The following is a 24,319-nucleotide window of genomic DNA, read 5'->3' as shown; positions in this document are numbered from 1 at the left end:
TGCATGTTTTCCATGTCTCTACATTGAATCAAATGAAATAATTAGCTCCACTTGTGGATCTTTTAAAATGTGTCAGTGAGTAATGAATACACCTGTGCACCTGCTGGGTTACCTGCAAAACGTGACCTGTGTGGGGTCCTGAGGACCGAGTTTGAGAACCACTGTTCTAAAGTAATGGAGATTGTACCACGTAGTAGAGGGCCTCTTTGCCACCACCAACTCCTGGCATTGTGGTCATGCTATCAACAATTAGGTCCTGTCAATTTGTTCTGGCAGTGGAATGAAACATTATATGCCAGAACATAGACAAGCTTATATCAGATTCAAGGGTCTATTTACTAAGTAGTGTTAGGAGACAAAGTGAAAAAAGATAAGTTACCAACCAATCAGCTCCCAACTGTCATTTTTCAAACACAGCCTGTGACATGGCAGTTGGGAGCTGATTGGCTGGTACCTTATCTCATTTCACTTTGTCTCCTAACACTTGCTAGTAAATAGACCACTCAGTCTTAAGGTGGGTACACACTGCACAGATATATCTACAGATCGAGTGATCTGCAGATATATCTGCACATGATGGTTGTTCATACACACTGAATGACAGTCATCTGCTACTGGCCGCGGGTCCTGCTGCCGGGGGGGCGTATCCCGCCACCCTCCCTGCGGCCTCTGCTGCATGTGCATGGGCGGTCGGCAGACTGTCCGTACACACTGCCCGATATATCTGCCATCAGCTGTGCAGCACAGCCGATGCAAAATGTCTGTAAACGACGTCGTTCACAGACATATCGCTGGTATACACTGGCCGACGGGCACCAGATATATTGGCCGATCAATTGATCGGCTAATATATCTGTTAGTGTGTACCCAGCTTTAGGTGACTAAAGGTAATAGTGGATAATTTGAGTGATAACAATATGAGGCCATTGTGGGGCTAAGTAGGATGTCAGTGAAAGGCTAATTAATTCTGAGACCAGCTGCAGGACTACTATGTGTGCATGCTTGGCTACCTTAAACTACTCGCCCTGGAGCGGTTCTTCCTGAAGGAGATACTGGATGACTGTCAACACTGTTCATGACTATTGGGTGATGAATATGTACTCTTGCTTAATGTCCAGTATGTAGGACTGCTTTACAACATTACTAGAGTAGCCTTCACCAGTAATATGTTTTTATTCCAAAAGAGGCTGGCATATAATGATACTAGGATAGCAATGGAGGATTAGGTATCCAGCAATTCTGATGAAATAATTGTGAATATGCTTAAACTCCAACTGCTATTATTGACAACAAAAATGTCTGCACTGCTTTCACGTGGTATTTATGTATGTCAATAAAGATTACTGGTTTACGACAAAAAAAAAATTCCCCTTTCATTAGCGCACCCCATATACAGATTTCTTCTTTACCTAAGTACATCAACTGAGCCTGTGCTTTTGTAAATTATATTTCAATGCCTGTTTTTAACACATCCTTGCCTTGTTTGGCTCTTCTAGGGAAATGTTAGCGGCTTTTATGTGAATGGTATTCCAAACATATGGGTCTCTTGGTACCTTGTTTATTGTCTACTTTCAAGAATGGATTTTGGTTGAATAAAGATGAGTGAAATTTCCAAAACTGTTTCATCAAACATTTGCCTTATTCTGCATTTGTCCACAAAACTATCCACATTTTGCGGGCAAAATTTGGCTTTATATTCCCCCTCTATGCCCACGTGGATGGTAGGGAATGATGTTGGACAGTAACTTATGACGTCAGGGTCAATCTACGGAAGGGATGTAGCTGTAACCCTCCGGTGATGTCCTCCCTCCAGGGCTCCCATCCTGTACTGTGACCCGGTCAGCTGTTTAATGCAGCAACTGACCAGGGTCACAGTGCAGGAGTCGGGAGACCAGCCCACTGGAGGGAGGACATCACCGAACCCCGGCCCTGGATTCAAGTAAGTTGTTTTTTTTACTATTTTTTTTTTGCAGTGATCAGCCTGTTAGAGCAGAGCAGGAGTCCGGTAACCAGGGGAAAGCCTGGATAACGCCACCTCCAGGTGGCGTTATTATCACAAGGCTTCTCCCGGTACTTTTTCACATTTTATTTTTAGTAAATCTCAGGCAGATTGCATTTCCCATTACAATTATGGGAAATTCGCACAGTTTACTAAAAATATGTGATAATTAGAATTTTACAAAGTCTACTCCAATTGCCCTTTAGTAAATTTAGGTGAAACTAAAATAATAACCCATTTTTACTTTATTTTAGTAAAAATAATAACCCTTTTTTACTTTATTTTAGTAAAAATAATGTTAATAAGTAGAGCCCTTAGGGAGGGATCTGAGTGAGAGGCATACTTGGGGAGGGGGGTCACAGGCACACTTGGGGAGTGATGGGAGTGAAAGGCACACTGCGGTGGGATGGAGGCAGATGCACACATGAAACTTCTGTGTGCCTTTTACTGTGGAAGTACTGTGGGTATTTATCAAAGAGATACTGCAGTGATCATGTCTTTCTCATAACAAGTACAGTCCTCATAAGTTTCTATGAAAACAGTGAAAATATCCCATTTACCAGGTTCCAAAAAGCTTTTTAGAGCTTGATCCTGTTAGCTAATGGCATCTTTAAATGGTGCTAGCCCATTTTAGACTATGATCTACACTTTATTGTAGCTTATAGACAGGGTCGGTTTAAGAGAGAGGAGGGGGTCCCGTGTGGGCCTACAATACTTTTGGCTAATGCATAGTAAGATGAATACTTCACTGGTGCTGTAATAGGGAGGATGAAACATTGAGCAAGTGTATGCAGCCTAGGGAAATATATGTAGTATGTACAGTAGATATCTGTGTATGTTTATCCAGTGGCGGAACTAGAGTGTGATGGTCCCAGGTGCAAGAATAGGTTTTGTCCCCTTTAAATAAAGTAAAAATGCACTATGACTTGCCACACTGTCTCTCTGTCACTGATGATGCAGGCTGTAGTTCTTGTCAGCCGTCTCTTGCAAGGTCTTCTTGATGACAGTGCTGTGGATGCCTCAGGGGTAGGAGGGATGGTGTCAGCAGCCAGCCATCCTTAGTCGTCAGCCCCTCATCACCATCCTCAGCCCCGAATTCCCCGTCACCTTTCCCCAGCCCCTATCACCTTCTGCCCCTAGCCCCCCTTGTCACCTTCCTCCATCCCCAACCCCCATCACCTTCCTCCGTCCCCAGGCACCATCACCTTCCTCTGCGTCCAGCCCCCTTCATTTTCCTCTGCCCCCTTCACCTTCCTCCATACCCAGGCACCATCACCTTCCTCTGCTTCCACCCCCTGTCACATTCTGCCCCAGCCCCCATCACCTTCCTCTGCCCCAGCCTCCTTCATCTTCTTCTGCCACTTCACCTTCCTCTACGTCCAGCCCCTGTCACCTTCTGCCCCCGCCCCCATCACCTTCCTCTGCCCCCAGTCTCTTTCACCTTCCTCCGTCACCAGGAATCATCACCTTCCTCTGCTTCCAGCCCCCGTCACCTCCTGCCCCATCACCTTCCTCTGCCTCCCTCATCGTCTTCTGCCTCCTTCACCTTCCTCTGTTTCCAGCCCCTGTCACCTCCTGCCCCATCACCTTCCTCTGCCTCCCTCATCGTCCTCTGCCTCCTTCACCTTCCTCTGCTTCCAGCCTCTGTCACCTTCTGCCTCAGTTCCCATCACCTTCCTCTGGCCCAGCCTCCTTCATCTTTTTCTGCCCACTTCACCTTCCTCTACATCCAGCCCCTATCACCACTTCACACCCCAACTCCCCAGCTCTTTTTTTTTTTTACCACTTCACACTGCCGGGGCCCGCCTGCTCCTACTGCCACTCCCTCCAAAGGCTCAGCGTGAAGTCATAACGTCATGCGCGCTGTGTCCAAAACACACTTTATTGACCATAGGGGCCGGCCCGCTATGGTCAATAAAGTTTGTTTTGAACACTGCGCGCATCGCCACACCGCTGTAGGGAGTGGCAATAGGAGCGTGTGTGCCTCGGCGGGCCCCCCCGTTCAGCCAGGGTTCCCCTGATGGCGGCCCTGCTGAAGGTAGTTGCAGCGGCGCTGTTGGATGCAGGCGGCTATGGGCCCCTGCACCACAGCGGGCCCCAGTGCAAGTATTTATCACATTCCTAGCATTGAATCCCAACAATCCTAGGATTTCTAAATTGTTCCGAAACTGAATTGCCTAGTTTAACCTCTTTACCCCTATTTTCTCTGTACATACAGTTCCTGAACATTTTATTATATAGCCATTTAGTGAGAATAAAAACCCAGAAACTAAATAATAATATAACCAGCTCTTGATATACAGTATTTCCTAGTATATCTAGTAGTAAATACATTTGTTTTCAACAGTAATCTAAATATTAAGCAATCCTATTTCTCTCTTCTAAAGTGTATTTACCTGGCTTGCTTTGTTGCTTGAATATGTGTTAATTGGATTGGTTTAATGATGTTGGGTCTTTTATTTCTATCTATGCAGAGTGTGGAAGGGGAACATCATGAGAAGGCGGTGGAGCTGCTGAAGGCAGCAAAAGACAGTGTTAAGCTTGTGGTGCGATACACACCCAAGGTGTTGGATGAAATGGAGGCTCGTTTTGAGAAACTGAGGACCGCCAGGCGCAGACAGCAACAGCAGTTATTAATCCAGCAGCAGCAGCAACAGCAGCAGCAACAACAGGCACAACAAAACCATATGTCGTAGGTGAGAGTTTTCATTGCTTTCACTTCTAATTTATAGTATAGTAAGCTACAAAGTTGTCAAGATTAAAGAAACAATGGACACCCTGTTAAATAATTGCTTTTTACATTGGAAATATAAATTATTTAGGGGCACCGATAATTTATATATAGTGCTTGGAATAGTGGAACTAGATACTTAGGGCTCTATGTACTAACGTACATAGAGCCCCAGTGTTAGACCAAGTGGGCGTGGCAAAATATCCCCACCCCCCTTGACTCCCCCAATAAAGAGCATAATTATCCCAGGACAGTGCTTTCTGTTATTATGTAGATTATGTATACATTAGTTAGGAGTATCCTAACCCTCCCTAAGCCTAACCCTCACCCCCTAGTGCCTAAACCTAACACTCTCCCTCTAGTGTCTAACCCTCTCCCTCACCCATGTGGCTTATCCTATCCCTCTCCATAACCCCACTACTTACCGTCGGGATGTCCGCAGTCGGGATGCCGTCGCCAGGATTCTGGCTGGTGCCGGGATTCTGAGCACAGGCATCCGGACAGACGGGATTTCAACTACCTCCCCTGTATTGTATTCATCAATTCATACAATGCCATCAAAATCAATTATTCAAGTGCATTGCCTGGTCCATGAACTCTGTTGATTTCACCTACTTTTCTAATAGAGTGCTGCTTACTTTTGTAGTTGTTCTAATCACATAAGAAGACATATCCTATTCTATTAGACACTTCATAGGAAAAAGGACAAAAGATAGTATGATCTGTAACATCTTCACATATTTTACTTTATATGTAAATATAGTGCTGACATCCATCCATTTTATGTGTCTGCAATAGTTCAGAAAATTAATGTATATTAAATCGGGCACAGCATTGTCAGTGGGCATGATCTACACATGCATAACTCCCGTTTTCTGAATGTATTCATTTTGTTTCATCAGAGAGGTCTTCATTCACATAACTGCACTGAGGAGCAGGACTGGTTCCCAATTGCAATTCTCAAGGCGCCCCAACAGTTCAGATTTTAAGTACTTCTATGGTTGACACAGGTAACAAGTTTTATCATTTGCAATGAGTGATAAAACTTGTTGCTTATGATAAATGGTTCTCCAGCCAATCAGCTTCCAACTGTCATTTTTCAAACCGATGAAAGTTGGGAGCTGATTGGCTGGAGCAGCATTATCATACGTAACAAGTTTTATGAAAACTCATTGATAAATGATGCCCTTACTTAGTACCTCAGTCAATTTGATTTGACCACTTGTGCCTTGAGGACTCTATATAAATACTATAAATTATATACAGTAATTACTGCTGCTATCAGCAAATAATCTGTTAAAATTGTTTAATCCAGGATGCAGTCACAGGATTTTCTGCCTGGTCAATCGGGAGTAGAGCAGTATCTGGTGAAACCATAAGTAATATTGAGTTCTTACCAGTGGCAGATTTTTCCTAGGGGCTACCCCCCATAACCCCACAACCCAACCCCCCAGGAAAATCTGCTACTTCAGTGAGCCAGTTGCAGTCCATGACTGCACTGGCTACACTATGACTGGAGGTAGCTTCCCATTGGAAGCACCACCTGCCAGTCAAGGAAAGGACAGACAGCCCCAGGGGGAGGTGTGTCCTCCCCGGGGGGGCTGCCAGTCCGAGCTGCGATTAGCAGAGAGCAGCTTCCAGTATCTCTTGAGGAAGCCGCCGATTCCTGTTGAGGCAGAGAAACGCGTAGAGACGGAGCTCTCCTGATATGGGATCCTGGTCTGGACACTATCGGCTATACCGCCATTGGCAGCACACAAGCGGGGGTCGCAAGTCCGGTGCAGCGGCGGTGAGAGACATATGTATGTAAACTGCTTATCTACTGCCCGTCAGCCTCACCATAAATAGGACAACACGTCAAATATTGAGCCCGCACAGAGCAAGCAGAGTGCTCTGAAAGCTGCCCGTACTGAGATTCAATATAAGTCTCAGACATGCTGCATGGAATTTAAAGCACTGGTATACTTAATATATATGAGATTGTACATACAAACAAGTGCTTACTGACTCATTTCTACATAGCAGCATTCTATATCTAGTGGAACACACCACTCTATATTCTGCGATTGAAAGCAGACATTTCACTATGTGATATACAGTACATCCAATAGATAATTGCTACACTAAGATATTCTAAAATCTAAAAGGAAGTTACACCGATTTTGTATTGGATATAACTTTTTGTTGACTGTTGCAAAGTAACATTTGCGATGCTAATACTTTTAGATACAATTTCTTCGCTGGTGGATACAAATCATGTTCCTCTGGATATAATTACTAAACAATGGGCCTGATTCAGACCCACTCGCGAGCGGCTGTCCGCTCGCAAGTGGGTCGATGTTATGCACTGAGCATGCGCACGACGGAGGGAGCTCCGTCGTGCGCATGCGCCAGACGCGACGAGCGAAGGAAAGTCCTTCGCTCGTTGTGTCCGATCAAAGGGGGCGTGCTGTCAATGTCTGATAGAGCCAAAATCACTCCGGAGCTTGCGGTTGAAAACCTCAACCGCAGGCTCCGGCTCGCAAATTCGATGGTCGCGATGGTCTCGACCATCGCGACCATCACAATGCACGCTCGTATAGCCTGTGGGTGGTGACCCACAGCTATACGAGCGTCCAGGAGGACGCTCCATGAAAATGGAGGCCGGCCCTCATTCAGAGCGTGCGCTCTGCTCAGAGCGTACGGCTCTGAATGAGGGCCAATATGTTTTGAATCATAAGTAATTTTTCTAATTTGTTTTTTCTTTCTTTTTGATGCTGATACAATATATGTATTTTTATTTTATTTTTATGTGTCTGGATCCAGTACTTATTATTGGGAGTGTGTTTTAGTATAGTATGTATGCACTTTATTGAAAAGTATATATGTTTGTTGTTTTTTTTGTGACATTTTAGAGTTATATCTTTTTTATTATTAAATACCATTAATATGAGAGCTCCCTGAATTACTTTTTTCTTTCTTGTCTTAATATTCGGTGGGTTGATATAATTCCCACCTTGGTCTTTAGGGCAGCAGTCTGAACTACTTTCTGATAATTTTTCTATACATGTTTACTAGTGGAGGGGGGGGCACCAGATTTTTTTTGTTTATCAGCTTCCAGTGGAAGCAGCTACTCTGTCTTTTGGGCAGCCCTACACAGCTTCTCGGGGCTGCAACCAATGCAGTCCCCAGAAGCCAGTGTTATGCGCATGCGTGGCGCCACTGCCGCTCATGGGCGGCGCCACTGCCGCTCATGCACCTGTCCCGGTGCCTGCCAGATTCATTGCGCAGGCACTGGGGACCGGCCATAGTCAGACCAGCAGCAGCGGCAGCTGTCCGCCAGGTCGAGGGTAGAATCCGCTGCTGGTTATTACATTTAATACAACACATATAAATGCCCGATGTTAACAAGTAGGATGTCAGAAATAAATCTTTATTTTGCAAATATTAATAACTAATATTTCTCTTCACTTTTATATTATGTGTCTTCAGTGGTTCCCTGCTCACCACCTGCAACTCTGGCTATGGCAACCCTTTCTTTTGCTCTCAGTTGTTTTGCTCTTTGCTTTCACTGCAGGTTTTTCTCAAGAAAGAAGCGCCGATAAAGCAATGGCAATTAAGCAACTCCATCAGGAGCCCAAGGATCAGAGAAGAATTAGTGCACAATATCCAGTACACATGTGGACGAGTAATCCTTTGGCAAAGCTGTTAATAAGAGTTCTCTGCGAAGGTGATATTTTTGGTAGATGGGAAAACCTCTTTGTTTTGGACTTACCTTCCAATATATGTAATGTAATCATTTAATTTAGTATTGTGTAGAGAGGATTAAACAGTCTGTCATTGACAAGTTTATTTCTATAGTCGGGTCTGAGTGCCTGGGATTGTGTCTAGAAATACTCATTGTTCACTGGACACCAAACTGCATCAGTTTAGTACAATAACAGATCAGCACTTGTACACACTGAAGAATAATATTCTGTACTGTACATTGTATAATTTAAAACTTGTTGTTTGTAATAAAATGCAATATTTTTTCCTTACTATAGTAAGTTATTACATTTATACAGTATTGTTTTTAGGTACAGCAGCATTTTTCTTTGTGTTTTGTATGTAAAATTAAGCAATGTTAGATACAGAGGCTGCTGCAATACTAGAAAACCTGTATTTTACATATGACTATTATATGTAGCATTTATGACCCTATTGTATATGAGACATATATATTATTTGTTCTTGTGTGTTAAATACGTTTTTTTTTGTTTTATTTCATATTTTACTGTTTGAAGAATTGCTACTTATTTATAAACTTTGTTATATTAAAGTCTACCCAGTGTTTATAGTAATCATTTATTGTCAGAATTAAATATTTTCTAATAAAAATTGCCTCGTAAATGTATTTATTTTTACACTAGATTAATTTTAAATAAACTAGTTTGACATTCAACAAAAAGGATGGACGCATTGAGAAGAGCTGTTCTAGGACTAAATTTGATACTGTCCACGAAAGGGACCCAACATCATTACACTACCAGAAACATAGAGGTGAATGGTAAGGTGGATATATGTCTTACATTCTGGAATCATGAATGATAGTTTATTCTGTATGAAGTTTCTATCACTTGAATGCTGTTAATTTCCTAATATACCCTTCAATTTAACCTCCATATCTAGAATGGATTTCCCAAGCTATTAGTCGTGACTCAGCAGAAGGTTTATAAAGTTGTCTATATACTATCGAAATATCTCTAGTTGAAGCTAAGTATTAGCTAAAGTGAAAACAACATATGGATAACTCTGAATGAATGCTGGAATATCTGTGTATTAATGCCTTTTTTTTTATAGCTTTCATCTTAAATTAAGCTATCTTTTAATCATTTTCATCCTCAAGTCTGTGTCTCGAAAAAGAAGAGGATTTCCCCAATAGAGTATGGGGAATTTTATACTTTTTTTTTTACTTAAATAATTATTTAGTGTTTAGGGCTCTGTTCATCATTCTAATTATCAGGGTCCAAACCCCAATAATTAACATTCCTACTTGCCGCGAGTGCTGGAGAAAATCAGCTGTCTCCCTGGAACTTTTCACTTCCGGAGCAGTGTAACTAGTGCACCTGCGTAACCTACAGGTCACGAATGCGCACAAGAGCCACGGCTACGGAAAGGAGCCAGACAGGGGCAGAGGGATCTGAAAGGATCTCTTTTCGTGACCTGGGACTCATTCTCATAGGGAAGCAGTGGGTTGCGGGAGCACTCGCTGTCTGAAGATGGTGAATGCTCCCGCAGTCCAGCTCCAAACATATTGTATCTTTGGAGTTTGATTAATTCTGTCTCCATGCTAGCCATTCCAGGAGAGAATGGAAAACAGGGGATATCTGTGATATCTCCTGCTTTACCTGCTTGATGAATGGCCCGAAAACTTAATTTTCACCTGCTTTTGTAGGAATTAAATGATAATGAGTAAAGCCCTTAATGAGGAGAATTTGCAAAATGCTCCTCCATGCCTTCAAATTTGAATATGTTTAATATGTGGATCACATTTCCCACACCTGTAATGGGAAATGTGATATGTTTATGATTTACTAAACACAAATTGTAAAACTTTTTCGGAGGGCTTATTTGCGAAAATAATGCCATCTTCTGCAGGCTTTGCTCTGTTTCCCCTACTTCTGCTCTGCCCTTCCTGAATGCTGACAGTCAAAGCATAGCCCAGATCCGGTTTCTGTGATCAACCTGTTTGTCTATAGACCACAGGCTGATCACAGAGAGAATAAATAGTTATAATAGAAAATAAATAAAATAAGACTTGACTCATCCAACCAGGATTCGGTAATTGGTGGGCTCCTTCTGTGACCCGGTCAGCTGAAGTCCCAGCTGGCATCTCAGCTGGCCACACATCAGCTGACCAAATTACAGAGGTGTAAATGATGTAGGACAGGTATGTGGAGGTGTAAGTGATGTGGGACAGGTATGTGGAGGTGTAAGTGATGTGGGACAGGTATGTGGAGGTGTAAGTGATGTGGGACAGGTATGTGGAGGTGTAAATGATGTGGGGCAGGTATGTGGAGGTGTAAATGATGTGGCGCAGGTATGTGGAGGTGTAAATGATGTGGCACAGGTATGTGGAGGCGTAAATGATGTGGGGCAGGTATGTGGAGGCGTAAATGATGTGGGGCAGGTATGTGGAGGTGTAAATGATGTGGGGCAGGTATGTGGAGGTGTAAATGATGTGGGGCAGGTATGTGGAGGTGTATGATGTGGGAAAGGTATGTGGAGGTGTTGATGGGAAAGGGGTTTTAGAACTTGCAGATGAGAGGTAAGTGTTTATTTAAACTTTTTACAAACTTGTATAAAAACACTGAAAAACTACTATACAGACATTTTTCTGTACCCCAAATTGCTGGCAAGACTTTAACGTAGCAATTCGCATGCAGATACACCCACAGTCGCACACAGAATATAGGCATGCCACATGTCATTTTAATCAGCAGAAGCTGCTTGTGTGTCCTATTCGCATCACTTTGCGATTGCTTGTGGTAGTTACAGGAATACAACTGAGAGATCCTCATGGAATGGATTTCAGTTTGGTGGTGGCACTATACTCCAGGGCAATAGCCCTGGATGTCAATTTGCGTGTGTGTATATATATTACATCTTCACTACCTTCGATTGTTGGTTCTTTTAAAAGCTCTGTTCCCGTGATAAGCCTACTTGCTGTGTTTTTTTTACTAACAGAAAGAACTAATACTCTAGTAAAGTGGTTCCCAAACTGTGCGCCTTGTCACCCTGGGGTGCCTCGGGACACTTGCAGGGGTGCCTCAGGTTGGTGGTCCAGCACCAAATCAAATTATTTATGGTCAATGTAATGTAAATATGTGGACAAACAAGCGCAAACCTGTCCACCACCACATAAATGAACCTAAGGATGACATGTAAGCACAATTTATTTCACTGTACTACTTCACTACATTTTTACTGAATTTCTCAATAACAAACGTTTGGCTTAGGGATGCCATGAAAACAATGCTGATACTCTATGACGCCATTGTTCAAAAAAGTTTGGGAACCACTGCTCTAGTAAAACCCCTGGCTGCCTCAGGTTGAGCTCAGCTACCCAGCAGGAGTTATGCACACCAGGTAAAAGCATAAACAGTTGTAGGTGCCTGGTGGTGGCAGCAGTACCCTGCTTCAACTTGAAGTACCAAGTTAGTGCACATTTGGCACTTGCAAGTATCAAGTGGCTAGTTTGACAGTAGTGTCAATGAGAGTGTCAGTAACGTGAATTACTACAACAGTGAGCCAAATCCCTATAAATGGAGTCTCTCCACCCAATCATCAGAACAGCCGTGCACAAGCATGGAGCTGGCAGTGTAGATCCTTGACTGAAGGTACAGAAAGAGTACTGCTTGTAGTGTATATGGAGCAATTATGCGCAATGGGAAGGTCTGTGTATGTACCTGCTCCAACAGCTGAACTCACCGGCAAGGATACCCGAGGTATGCTGTTAACACCTGGGTCGGGAATCAGTTGCTGTGTGCAGGGCTGCACTCATAAATTGTGGGGTCCAGTATATATGCAACAGACAAGAGCCTCCCTTATCCTCCCCAGGCCTGTTGGACGCAGAGAAAGCACATGCTACAGTATGATTCCTTTGCCCACATGGCACACACACATATATATATATATATAAAACATTTATAGAACACCTACTGTATACTTTAAGAACCCTCCAAGACAATGGATTTGATTTGGACTCCATTATTCATATACCGCATTCAAGCACTTAGCTTGAGAGCTCCTTTACATTACATTAAAGATAGGTAAAGATAGAGGAGGAATTACAGATGTGTCCTCATACATGTAGCCTCTGCGCGTTAAGCAGAGCGTTGTTTTGTGAACTTTTTCCCTCAAACTGCAGCTGTATCTGCATGCAAAATACTATGTTACAGTGTCACAGCCGCAGATATAACCACAGTCACACAGAATATAGGCATTCCACATATCATTTTAATCATAAGCTGCTTGTTTTCATATTCTCATTGCTTTGCGAATAAGATGCATTTTAAGGGAAAAAGTTGCACGAAAAGACGCTTGACTCTCATGCATTATGTGTAACACGACTTGTAGTGCATGGAGGATAGATATATGTGGACACATCTGTAGCTAGCGGTGGGTCCAGGAACTCGGTGACTATTTTACTCATTCACTTTTCTGAACTGCAGAGTGCAGGGAAACTCCCTGCCTGCCCCCTTTGCTCCCTGCGCAGGCTTTTACTGCTCATTGGCCGGCCGTTGAAACTGTTCAGTGTCAGTGAGATGCACCATGGAGACTGTCAATGATGATCCAATCGCCTGGTGTCAGGACCCTCTGAGATAGGTACACTTCCTGGAGATGACATGTTGCTGGTGGGCGGCTCTGCCTGTGCAATTGGGCATACGCTCAGACAAAGTGGACGATCACTAAAACATGGTGGGCGTGCTTATGCCTTGCCGAGCGTTCGCTTCCCGTGGCGTCACTTTGACAAATTTGCATACTCATCGTGCGAGCGTAAGCTCATACCGTCCGGGTCTGAATCAGGCCAAGATGTCGAGGTATTTGCATATCATTGCATTTTATATGGAAAGCTTTCACATGTATTAATTAGGTGAATATGGAAGGCAAGCACCTCCCGGTGTCCTTTATGATGGTGTAAAATCAGTGTCGTCCCTACCTGTTGATGCATCCGGTGCTGGTAGGGGTGGGGAGGTTAGCAGTGTGCACAGCATCAAGGGGCGTGGCTTCACAACAAGGGGGTGTGGTCTCATGGGTGGGCGGGGCCACACACCCGAACCCCAGTTTTAGCCTCTCCGGGGGGTCCCAGAGGTGCAGGCTGCCCCTGCGGACCACTGTACTTTTAGTACCGGCTCCCTCACTGTGACAGGAGCTGAGTGCTGCACATAATTCTGCAGTGCAGCACTCAGCACCTGTCACTGTTGTGGAGTCTGCACTTTGGTGTCACTCCTCGGTGGGTGACACCCGGGTGCGACCCGCACCCTCCTTGTGATTGGAGTAGTTCTATAGTGATAGGAGGTTTTGACTTTTATGACAGACTGCACCTTTGTAAGTGATTAACTGCCTGAGAGCCGTATTCAATTAGTTTGCGCGGAAAAGTTTTGCCTGCCGGACTTTTCGCCAACATCTCATGTTTTGGACGCGGAAACTTATGCGTATCTCCACTTTCCGCCGTATTCAGTTACAGAACAGGCGAAAACAGCAAGCGTTGAATGTAGAACAGGCAGAAAGTACTGTCAGACTTGGGGAAATCAGCCTTACCTCCCAAAAAATATGCACTAATATTGGGGATCAATGTGGAAGTGTTCCAATAGCCCTAATAAAACTATTCGGGGTACTGAAGTTGTTTAAAATCCTTGTTATTAGCGTCCTTGCAAAAGTGGTGAAGAATGGCATTAAGCAGTATTTTTTGGAGAAAATAAGTTATCCCATCAAATTTTTGGTGCTTGATAATGGGTACTAGCATATTTTAATGTCTCTAAAGTGAAGTTTTAGAAAAGTGAAATTCCTCCGTCATACAAGCACCTGCAATCCCAAAAACACTTGGCCCCTTTTTAGAGCACCCCCAGAAGCTTATTTCACTAGTTTTTTAAGTTGTCCCCCCACTTTTGTCATTTTTGCCCCCAATTTCAAAGGTGTTTTTTGGCGGGGTGTACAAGGTTTTGAGTGGTTTCCCAACATCTGCATCCCAAAATATAGATTTTACACTTTTTTTTCTCCAGCTGTTCTGTGGAGAAAAAGTATCGCCTATTTCAGTGCCTTGACTTTCCACATAGACGAAAACGGAGTGAAAAAAAAAAGGCGAAATTATCGCAAAAAAACACGCAAAAACTGATTTTACCTTCTAATGGAATATGGCCCTTAGTCTGCAACCATAACACACGCGATACTCTCATAAGACAGTGCATCTCCGAGCATCTGCATAGCCACCTCCCAATTACTGACCAATAAATTTCTAATACTGTGCATCTCAGTTGCTGCTGCAACTCTGCTCGCACACATCGTGGGACATGTGCGCTATACGACTTTTTAGCTACTTAGGGGTATATTTACTAAAGTGCGGGTTTTTAGAAGTGGAGATCTTGCCCATAGCAACCAATCAGATTTTACTCATTTATCTAGCACCTTCTAGAAGAAAATAGCTGATTTGTTGCTATGGGCAACATTACTGCTAAAAACCTGTACTTTAGTAAATATACCCCTTAAGGTGCAAACACACGGTCAGATGTCAGATAAACGATTCAACGATTTTTTTACTGTATTAAAATAAATGGAAATCGTCCAAAACTGACTGCAAACACATCAGATGTCAGATATCGTTATCTGACAAACAGGAACGCGCATCGTTCATTGTTGCCCACCATGTCAGATTTTTCTTTCAGATATGAATGATTGAATGATTTTTAAAATCGTTATCGTTCAGATCTGAAGGAAAATCTGACCGTGTGTATGCACTAGGGGTGTGCACCGGCCACTTTCCGTGTTTTGTGTTTTGGTTTTGGATCTGGATCTTTCTTCGAGTTTTGGTTCTGGATTGGTTTTGCCAAAACCACCCTTCCGTGTTTTGGGTTCTGGGTTTTGTGTTTTGGATCTGTATTTTTTTTTTTAAAAAAGCATAAAAAAAGCTAAAATCACAGAATTTGTGGGTTTTTCTGCTTCTATGCTCTTATTAACCTCAATAACCTTAATTTCCACTCATTTCCAGTCTATTCTGAACACGTCACACCTCACAATAGTATTTTTATGTCCAAAAGGTTTAACCGAGGTAGCTGGATGACTATGCTAAGCGATACGAGTGGGCGGCACAAACACGTGGCCCATCTAGGAGTGACACTGCAGTGGCAGACAGGGTGGCAGTTTGAAAAACTAGGCCCCAAACAGTACATAATGCAAAGAAAAAAAAGAGGTGCAAGATGGAATTGTCCTTGGGCCCTCCCACCCACCCTTATGTTGTATAAACAGGACATGCACACTTTAACAAACCAATCTTTTCAGCGCCAGGGTCTGCCACACGACTGTGGCTGAAATGATTGGTTCGTTTGGGCCCCCACAAAACAAGCTGGCAATTAATCTGTCCCTGCACAAACTGGCTCTACGGAGGCAAGATGTCATCCTCATCCTCCTCATCCACCGATTCCTCACCCTCTTCAGTGTGTACATCCTCATCCTCACAGAGTATTAATTCGTCCCTGCTGGAACCACAGGTCCCTCTGTACGTTCTGGAGGCTGGTCTCCCTGGAAGAGTTGATAATTCATTTTTATGAACATCATCTCCACATTTTGTGGAAGCAACCTCCTGCGCCTTTCACTGACAAGGTTCCCGGCTGCACTAAACACTCTTTCGGAGTACACACTGGAGGGGGGGCAACTCAGGTAAAATAGAGCCAGTTTGTACAGGGGCCTCCAAATTGCCTCTTTTTCCTGCCAGTACAGGTACGGACTGTCTGACATGCCTACTTGGATGCTGTCACTGATGTAATCCTCCACCATTCTGTCAATGGTGACAGTATCATATGCAGTGACAGTAGACATGTCGGAAATTGTTGCCAGGTCCTTCAGTCGGGACCAGATGTCCAAACTTGGTCCTGCCTGCCCTGCATCACTGCCAGCGGGTTGCTTAGGATACCTAAGTTTTGGGGATTTGTGATATCTTCTTAGAACGCACAGTTCTTCGCTGTGCTTTTGCCAGCTTAACTCGTTTGATTTTTTTAGCGGGAGGAGGGCTTCCATCATGTGAAGCTGAACCACTAGTCATGAACATAGGGAAAGACCTTAGCCGTTCCTTGCCACTCCGTGTCGTAAATGACATATTGGCAAGTTTACGTTTCTCCTCAGATGATTTAAATGTTTTTTTAAGGTCATTTTCCTGAACTTTGTCATTTGGGATTGTATGTGCCCTCTACTATGACATTGGGCATCGGCCTTGGCAGACTACGTTGATGGCATGTTATCGTCTATGTCATGACTAGTGGCAGCAGCTTCAGCACTAGGAGGAAGTGGTTCTTGATCTTTCCCTATTTTATTTTTATTGGAGAAAGTTTGGTCCTGTAAATTTATGTTATATTGATATATACGTGCTGCTAAGGCACACACAAACACAGAAAATAATTTTTTATTTTTGTTGGAGACTAGTGCACTTTGTGGGTTAAACCACCCTTTAAGAAATGAGCCAGCCGGCTCTTTACTTATGGAACACAGGCGCACGCTTGGCGCTGCTCCTTTGCTGATGCACGTGCAGCTACAGTGCACACAATTCACAAAGACAGAAAAAAAAGAATTTTTTATTTTTTGTGGAGCGCACTTTGAGGGTTACACCATCCTTTAACAGACAGACGCACTCTTGGCGCCGCTGCTTTGAGGATGCACGTACAGTGCACACAATTCACAAACACAGAAAAAAAAAATATTTTTATAGTGCACTTTGTGGGTTACAGCACCCTTTAACGGACGAGCCAACCGGCCCTATACTTATGACACAGGCGCACTCTTGGCACTACTTTGTTGATGCACGTGCGGCTACTGCGCACACAATTCACAAACACTAAAAATAATTTTTTATTTTGTTTGGAGTGCACTTTTGGAGTTACTGCACCCTTTAATGGACAAGCCAGCCGGTCCTTTACTTATGGGACACAGGCGCATGCTTGGCGCTACTTTGTTGATGCACGTGTGGCTACTGCGCACACAGGGCCTGATTCAGAGCCGCTTGTAAGCGGCCGCTCATTCGCTCCGAGCGATGTTCACACAACTGCGCATGCGTATGGGTCGTAATACGCATGCGCCAACCAGTCATTGCGGTCGGAAATCGAGCGCTCACAAAATAGCGAGTGCCTGCTAATTTGAGTGACAGGATGAGGAGTTTGTGGGTGGTAACAGGGGAAGGTGCTTGAAAACGGGGAGTGGAGATCCGAACGCAAGTGTGCCAAATGGTCAAAACGGGAGTTTTAAGGGTGTGCATAATTAACAAAGCAGCGTCATCGACCACGTCACTTGGTTGTTTCTTAGCCTGAAAATCCAACCACAAGCACTGCGAGCAGTTCAGACGCCTTTCGATGTACTTGATTAATCAAATAAATAGTGGAGATGACGTAGGATGCGAGCGGCCAGGGGGCGTCTTTAGAAAATAGCGAGCGCATGTTTCGTTTGCTCGCTCAGACATAGAGGCGTCAACAGACCGCAAAGAGCGAGCGCTCAATTTAAATAGCCGGCACCTTTTTCTGAACGAGCGAGCGCAAATAGCGTCTGGCTCTGAATCAGGCCCACAATTCACTAACACAAAAAAAAAATTTTTATTTTGTTTGGAGTGCACTTTGGGGGTTACAGCACCCTTTAACGGACAAGCCAGCCGGCCCTTTACTTATGGGACACAGGCGCACGCTTGGCGCTGCTCCTTTGTTGATGCACGTGCAGCCACAGTGCACACAATTCACAAACACAGAAAATATTTTTTTATTTTGTTTGGAGTGCACTTTGGGGGTTACAGCACCTTTTAACGGTCAAGCCAGCCGGCCCTTCACTTATGACACAGGCGCTCGCTTGGCGCTACTTTGTTAATGCATGTGCGGCTACTGCGCACACAATTCACAAACACAAAAAATTTATTTTTTATTTTTTTTGGAGTGCACTTTGGGGGTTACAGCACCCTTTAACGGTCAAGCCAGCCGGCCCTTCACTTATGACACAGGCGCACACTTGACGCTACTTTGTTGATGCACGTGCGGCTACTGTGCACACAATTCACAAACACACAAAAAATTTTTTGGGAGTACACTGTGGGGGAGCACCCCTGATGCACAGATCACCCACTGGACAACACTACAGCACCCCTCTAGGACTACAGCCTTTATGGGACACTGCACAACCCAGTCCAGCCAGCCCCTATAGACTTTGGAGTGGACACAACTGACTGCACAACACAGCCCAGCCAGCCCCTATGACAGCAGCACAACACAGCCCAGCTAGCCCCTATGGACAACAGCAGCACAACACAGCCCATTCAGCCCCTATGGACTGAGTGGTCACAGCCCCTATGGACAACAGCAGCACAACACAGCCCAGCCAGCCCTAGCTCCCACCCTCCCTCTTCAATGTCCACAGCCGGAGTGAGAAATGGCGCCAACGCAGGGAACTTTTATAGAATCAAAAACCCGCGAGATCCGGAAGGCGGGATGATTACGTTTTGCCTCGATTTCAGTTCCGAGTCAGGCGGGAAGTCGAGCCTGACTCGGATACGACTCGGATCGGGGGGCTCGAGGGGGTTCGGATTTCAGAAATCTGAACCCGCTCATCCCTAGTATGCACCATTAGACTCAGGAGCAGTTGGAAAACATTGACCATTTGCGGGAATATCAGATTTGTGTGAGACTGAGTGTCAGGTCTTATTTGTTTATTTTATTGCTTTGTAAGTCATACCTTTATTAGATTCCAAATCAGACAAATAAATGCTTGGAGATGATAACAATAGAACACTGCCTACACTGTCACCTGGCAACATGATGGTTATATAAAAAAAAAATGTAAGAATCCCAGTTATATATAACAGCATATACCCTAAACAATTCTCTTGTGAGCCTCAAAAGACCTGAAGTACAGATAGGTTACACGAGTCATATCAGGGATACATGCTAGTCTAATGAAATGGTTTACTGTTAAGCCTGTCAAGTAGTACAATAGGCTTCATCTAACCTTTGTTCCACAATTCATATTATCCTGGGGGAGCAGCAGGTGTCTGAGCACTGTGCTGACACTCCTACCCACTTCAACGTGCATTGTTTTGCGATTACAATTATTATTTTTTAAATGCCTTTAATGTTATGCTGCCGAATGTTGGCATAGTGTGACCCTGAAGTGTGAATGATGTGACAGTCAGTAGGCTTTGTAAGTTACGGTTCCTTGGTCCAGAAAATCGGAGACCAGCTAGAAGGAATAGTGTTCTTTTACAATAAGGATTTTTTGGATGGAAAGTTTAATATGTAGCGTACAGTGTTTCATCTGTTATTTTAACTACTTATTATGAAGAACTTATTTACCACTCATAGAATTGCTAACCATGCATGTTTCCTAAAGCTTTCTTTTCTGAATACTGACATTGTGTTTTGGATCAGAGGTCCCATCTTACCGTTGTCAAGGTAACCACACGTATGCAGCATCCAGAGCCTGGAATAAAATAAATGTCAGAGAAATAAAAGAAAAGATTCTGTATTATCTGCAAGAATACCGCCTACAAGTGTTCTAGCACAATAAGTGGTTGCCTGGAACCTCCAGCTCACTGGATACAATTAAACACTTTCAAGTATTAGAAATAAAACAGAGGTCATTTCTGAAGGTCTGCTACAGTCTCATAGCCCAGATTGTTTGTTTGTGAAGTTGTGAGCATTGATTGCTAGTTATGCAACCTGTGGTATTGTTATCCATGCAAAGATCTTTCTTTTGTGGATGAGCACAACATGGAACTGGATAATAAGCAAATAAAGCCAGGTCTTGTACACAAAGCTATATTCGGCAGCCCCCGTCATAAGGAACAGTTTTAAGTGGCATGTGGAAGGTTCAGAATATTTGCCAGACAGGATCTGTAAGTTCCAGACGTAAAGTTAGAAATTTCTTTAAATGTTCAGTTGTATATAGCAAACAATACCAATAAGCCTAAACCGCCCAATTTACCTATAGGCTCGGTTGGTGTATTAGTTTTGCTGACTCAGGGGCAGATTCAGGGACGGTGGGGGAGGGGGGTTTATTAGTGCAATCTCCCACCCCTCATGTCACTTCTTAAATGTCCATTATTTCTGCCCGCTGTATAGCTGCATAGCCACAACAGCACATCATGAGGGGTGAGAGAGGAGACTGCTCATACTCAGTGGCAGCAGCTTCCCTGGATCCTCCACAGTCCAGCACACACTGCTGTGCAGGCCTGTAGAGAGCTATCCAGAGCTCCAGTACTATTGGTGGCGTGGCCTAATCATGGGAGGAGTGACCACACCCCCTTATAATAAAAAGCAAAACATTTCTGGGCGCTGTGAGCCCCTCAGCCAGGGGCAGATCCAGGCAGGGGAGACTACTGCAGCTCAGCGGCAACTGTCTTCCCAGCCCCACTGCAGCCCAGCTCACAGCAGCATGTGCTGGGCTGGAGATACAGGCTGCTGACAGGTAGCAGACCCGGGTCCCTCCTAAAAGCCTGGGCCCGGGAAATTAGTACCCTCTCCCCCCCCCTCTTGTTGCTCCAGCTGATGTGTGCTGGGCTGTGGAGGGTCTAGGGAGGATGATACTGCTGAGCCACCGCAGTCTCCTGCAGTGGACAGGTAAGAAATGTTACGGGGGAGGAGTGCACTGATGACCTCTCCCCTGGGACCGCCCCTGTGCCAACTGCCACCAACTTCTCTATAATATAATGGAGTGGTCACCCACAGCTTAGCGAGCGGCCTGGAGGCAAGGGAAAAAAACAAAAATGGCCCGCCCTGATTCAGAGCGAGCGCTCGCAAATTGTGAGCGCCTCTGAATCAGGGCCTGATCCCGGACAGAGAGGGGGGCCAGCCTTTGGTTCCTACCCTGCCCTTGGCTCCTACCGCTGATATCTGGACATCTGCACAGTAGCGTAACTACTGGAGGCCATTGAAGCATTGGCTTCTGGGCACCAGCTGTCGGGGGGCACAAAGAGATCCACCTATAACCGCTGCCTGCACCCTACTGATCACTCCATCAGTGCAGGCAGTGGTTATAGATTAATCTATTCTATCCATTACTGTTCTTCTGGGCAACCACTTGTTTGAGGCTGCCTTGTACAAAAAAGTTGATTTTTTTTTTCTTTTATTGTGACAAGTAGTGACGTCACATATGCCACACCACTGAAAGAGGAGCCGGCCGCAGCGCAAAAAGAAGCAGCCAGAAGACACAGGAGAAGGTAAGTGACTGTGTGCTGCAGGGTGCTGGATTTGGGGGTCTAGCTGGAGAGACAGATGGGGTGCTGGCTGGAGAGACAGAAGGGGTGCTGACAAGGGAGACAGAATAGCTGCTGGCTGGAGAGGCAGAAAGGTTGCTGGCTGAAGAGACAAAATGGGTGCTGGCTGGAGATACAGAAGAGGTGGTTGTTGGAGAGACAGAAGGGTTGCTGGCTGGGAAGACAGAAGGGTTGCTGGCTAGAGTGGCAGAAGAGGACTGGCTGGGGAAACAAATGGGATGCTGTCTGGAGAGACAGAAGATATGCTGGCTGGGGTGATGGAAGGGGTGCTACCTGGAGAGACAGAAGAGGTGCTGGCTGGAGAGACAAGGGGTGCTTGCTGTGGAGACAGAAGGGGTGCTGGCTGGGGAGACAGAAGGGGTGCTGTCTGGGGAGACAAAAGGGGTGCTGGCTGGAGAGACAGAATGGGAGCTGACTGAGGAGACAAAAGATATGCTGGCTGGGGAGATGGAAGGGGTGCTGGCTGGAGAGACAAGGGGTGCAGGCTGGGGAGACAGAAGGGGTGCTGGCTGGAGAGACAGAAGGGTTGCTGGCTGGAGATACAGAAGGGGTGCTGGCTGGGGAGACAGAAGGTGTGCTGGATAGAGAAACAAGGGGTGCTGGCAAGGGATACAGAAGAGCTGCTGGCTGGAGAGGCAGAAGGGTTGCTGGCTGAAGAGACAGAAGTAGTGGTGGCTGGAGAGACAGTAGTGGTGCTGGTTGGAGAGACAGAAGGGGTGCTGGCTGGGGAGACAAAAAGGTTGCTGGCTGGAGAGACAGAAGGGTTGCTGGCTGGGAAGGCAGAAGAGGTGCTGGCTGGAGAGACATAAGGGGTGCTAGCTGGAGACACAGAATGTGTGCTGGCTAGAGTGGCAGAAGGGGTGCTTGTTGGGGAAACAATAGGGATGCTGGCTGGCGAGGCAGAAGATATGCTGGCTGGAGAGACAGAGGAGGTGCTGGCTGAAGAGGCAGAAGAGGTGCTGGCTGGCTGGGGAGTCAGAAGGGGTGCTGCCTGGAGAGACAGAAGGGGTGCTGCCTGGAGAGACAGAAGGGGTGCTGGCTGGAGAGGCAGAAGGGGTGCTGGCTGAAGAGGCAGAAGAGGTGCTGACTGGAGAGACAGAATGGGTGCTGGCTGTGGAGACAGAAGGGATGCTGGCTGAGGAGATAGAAGGGGTGCTGGCTAGAGAGACAGAATGGGTGCTGGCTGGGGAATCAGAAGGGGTGCTGGCTGGAGAGACAGAAGAGGTTCAGGCTGGGGAAACAGAAGAGGTGCTGGCTGGAGAGACAGAAGGGGTGCTGGCTGGGGAGACAGAAGAGGTTCAGGCTGGGGAAACAGAAGGGGTGCTGGCTGGAGAGACAGAAGGGGTGCTGGCTGGGGAGACAGAAGTGGTGCTGCCTGGAGAGACAGAAGGGGTGCTGGCTGGAGAGGCAGAAGGGGTGCTGGCTGTGGAGACAGAAGGGATGCTGGCTGAAGAGACAGAAGGGGTGCTGGCTGAGGAGATAGAAGAGGTGCTGGCTGGAGAGACAGAATGGGTGCTGGCTGGGGAATCAGAAGGGGTGCTGGCTGGAGAGACAGAAGAGGTTCAGGCTGGGGAAACAGAAGAGGTGCTGGCTGGAGAGACAGAAGGGGTGCTGGCTGGGGAGACAGAAGAGGTTCAGGCTGGGGAAACAGAAGGGGTGCTGGCTGGAGAGACAGAAGGGGTGCTGGCTGGGGAGACAGAAGTGGTGCTGCCTGGAGAGACAGAAGGGGTGATGGCTGGAGAGGCAGAAGGGGTGCTGGCTGTGGAGACAGAAGGGATGCTGGCTGAAGAGATAGAAGGGGTGCTGGCTGAAGAGACAGAAGAGGTGCTGGCTGGAGAGACAGAATTGGTGCTGGCTGGGGAATCAGAAGGGGTGCTGGCTGGAGAGACAGAAGAGGTTCAGGCTGGGGAAACAGAAGGGGTGCTGGCTGGAGAGACAGAAGGGTTGCTGGCTGGGTAGACAGACGGTGTGCTGACTGAAGAGATAGAAGGGGGCTGGGTGGAGCAGGATGGATGATGGGGTCTGGAGTTGCAGAAACACAGGAGTAGCTGTCTATTTTGTAAGTCCCAGACCCCACAATTGCTGATGGCAGCCCTGGTCTCAACTTTGTAACCTGTGTCACATCCCATCAGGACCTGTCTTAAAAATGTGGGAAGCGAGTAACCTGTCTGCATGGGAGTGGGGCAGTAATTTCTTTTTAAGAGAGCTGCCACGTAATATCAGGGTAACATTGGACAATTATTATTATGCTTTATATGGCGCCACAAGGGTTCCACAGCACCTCACAAAGTACATAAACAAATGAACAATCAAGAAAACAGCGACTTACAGTACAAACAATGCAGGACAATGATATAGTTTATAAATATTGCTGCAATAGCGATCATAACACACAAAAAAAGCAGCAGGGCATCAGCAACCAAGTGTTAGGTGCCCTTGTGGGGAGTTTGGAGTAGACGATCATATGACCGAGAAAAGGACAAGCACATGAGGGAAGAGGGCCCTGCTAATGAGAGCTTACATTCTAAAGGGGAAGGGTAGACAAACAGGGGTGACATAGATGGGGTAGACAATGAGGAAGAAGCATGGAGCAGTAGGTTAAGATGAGAGCTGG

At 45.6% G+C, this 24,319-nt stretch overlaps 1 protein-coding gene across 3 annotated transcripts in view; it reads left to right on the top strand.

Moving 5' to 3' along the window:
- LIN7A (lin-7 cell polarity scaffold A) overlaps positions 1-9,060 on the top strand; it is a 110,882-nt gene extending 101,822 nt beyond the window's left edge. The window contains exons 5-6 of one of the 3 annotated variants that reach the window (XM_088454374.1): positions 4,474-4,691; positions 8,287-9,060. In XM_088454374.1, the coding sequence (XP_088310500.1) occupies positions 4,474-4,691; positions 8,287-8,314 (246 nt within the window). In that variant the 3' untranslated portion in view covers positions 8,315-9,060. Of the gene's footprint in view, positions 1-4,473; positions 4,696-8,201 lie in introns of all 3 variants that reach the window. The other 2 variants (XM_088454375.1, XM_088454376.1) reach the window with 2 other exon arrangements.
- Positions 9,061-24,319: the final 15,259 nt, after the last annotated feature.

This window comes from Taudactylus pleione, unplaced genomic scaffold, assembly GCF_031769625.1.
Source record: "Taudactylus pleione unplaced genomic scaffold, aTauple2 ptg000040l, whole genome shotgun sequence".
Lineage (NCBI taxonomy): Eukaryota > Metazoa > Chordata > Amphibia > Anura > Myobatrachidae > Taudactylus > Taudactylus pleione.
Note: the sequence above shows the minus strand (reverse complement) of the source record. Positions and strands in the feature narration are given on the sequence as shown.